Source organism: Rhagoletis zephyria, unplaced genomic scaffold (genome assembly GCF_001687245.7).
Source record: "Rhagoletis zephyria isolate East Lansing unplaced genomic scaffold, Rhagoletis_zephyria_1.1 Rzeph_scaffold_00881, whole genome shotgun sequence".
NCBI lineage: Eukaryota > Metazoa > Arthropoda > Insecta > Diptera > Tephritidae > Rhagoletis > Rhagoletis zephyria.
In genome coordinates, this window is record NW_016157965.1 from 175803 (window position 1) to 177785 (window position 1983).

Below are 1983 nucleotides of genomic sequence, written 5' to 3' on the forward strand. Positions count from 1 at the left end.
ATGACTGGTGCGAACCATAGCAATGGAGAACATGTTCGAGATTTATGGAGCGTCAAAAACTATCCTTTATATCGCGCCACAATGGGAGTCAACCGTTTCTGTTCGATATTGCGGTTCCTAAGATTTGACGATAAAAACACTCGTGCAACACGCTTACTAACTGATAAAGCAGCACCGATCAGTGAGTTGTGGACGATGATGAACAATAATCTTGCTGCACATTACAAGCCCAGCTCATGCTTGACGATTGATGAACAATTATTTCCTTACCGTGGACGCACACGGTTTACGCAGTACATACCGTCAAAACCTGCTAAATATGGTATCAAGGTTTGGTGGATTTGCGATGCCACAAATGCATATCCACTGCATGGACAAATATATACTGGCCAAGCAGAAACTGGTAGGGAAACGAACCAAGGCGAACGAGTGGTGAAGGATTTGTCTGCCAAATACCAAGGAAGTGGCCGAAACATTACAATGGACAATTTGTTTACGACCTTGCCAGTTGCAGAACTGCTTCTCACCTGGAAACTCACGATCGTTGGAACTTTGCGCAAAAACAAATCATATATTCCTCAAGAAATGAAGCAGAACAAAAACAGGACAATTGGTTCAACGACATTTGGCTTCAAAAATAATGTGACAATGTGCTCTTATGTTCCCAAAAAAAATAAAGCAGTAATTTTGCTTTCGACTATGCATAATGATGCTGAAATAGCTGACAGTGGGAAACCTGAAATAATTGAATATTATAATCGTACCAAAGGTGGTGTTGATCGAATGGACCAAATGTTTGCGGAATATCCAACACAAAGACAAACAAAACGATGGCCACTAGCGATGTTCTTCAACATGTTGGACATTACAGCTCTTGCAGCCTACATTGTCTACGATTTGAATAACCCGATGTTGCCTTGGAGAACAAACAGCAAGCGTAAGCAGATCCTGCGCAGCTTGGCTGAAGCATTGTGTATGCCCATTATTGAAGCCAGAGCCATAAATCGTCAAGTGACGCGAAATTTTTCGACTAAAATTGCTATTGAAGCATATTTCAACCGACCGGTGGAATCAATGGTGTCAATAGCAGCATCAACATCTGCCGCAGCGCGCACGCCAAAACCTGTGTCCGGATCTTGCTATTTATGTTACGGACAAGAGGAAAAACGCCGTAGAAAAACCAGAAAGCTGTGCGACAAATGTAAGAAGCCAATGTGTCTTGAACATTCGGTCACATCAACAAATTGCTCTATTGCCATGATTTTCCTTAGATATAAGATGCATTTTTATAATTTTTATAATAAAAGTCAATAATATAATGTGTGAAATGAATATTTTTAATTTTTCAAATAAAAAAATAATATAAAAAATGTTTTTTTTTATTATTATGAGGATTTTTACTATTGGGGTACAAACGTATCCCGGGTGTGTGTTTACGTATATAATGTGTTTGGAAGGCTGTAGCTCCTGAACCAATGGTCCGATCTGGTTCAAATTTTGAATTTGAACTCAAAACTAAATAATCTTCCTAGATCCGAAGTTAGCGGTATAGAGGTATAGCGGTTCAAAAGTTACAACACTTCAAAGTTGAAAGTGGATACATTTGTACCCGGGTGTGTGTTCTAGGGTTAATACTTGCGCCGGGTATTTAATGTTCGTCTCCGTCCGAACTTAGACTTTCTTACTGGTCTTAACTAAACATTATGTTCCGAAATGAGTAGTCCACTTGCAAAGTGCGTTATGTAAATGTGTTTAGATTTTTAGTTTTTGGAGGATTACGTACCAGTATTTATAGTAGTTTCATGTCCACTAACAACACAGTGCAAAATCTTTTTATATTCTGAAAAAAATAGCACCAAATGTTAACTCTTCTTCCAAAAGTCGCTATCATACTTGTTTATAAACTTTCAAAAGTATACATCTTCTGATGAACTTAGAAAACTGCTTTAGGTCATATAAATTGTTAATGTTATCTTATGTCAT

The 1983-nt window shown here is 38.1% G+C and overlaps 1 protein-coding gene across 1 annotated transcript; it reads left to right on the top strand.

Moving 5' to 3' along the window:
- On the top strand, nt 1–1201 carry LOC108361913 (piggyBac transposable element-derived protein 1-like; the record flags this gene model as incomplete). The annotated part of the gene is made up of 1 exon (XM_017614686.1): nt 1–1201. A coding segment is annotated over exon 1 (1201 nt), but the record flags the coding sequence as incomplete, so codon positions are not given.
- Between the last annotated feature and the right edge of the window lie 782 nt (nt 1202–1983).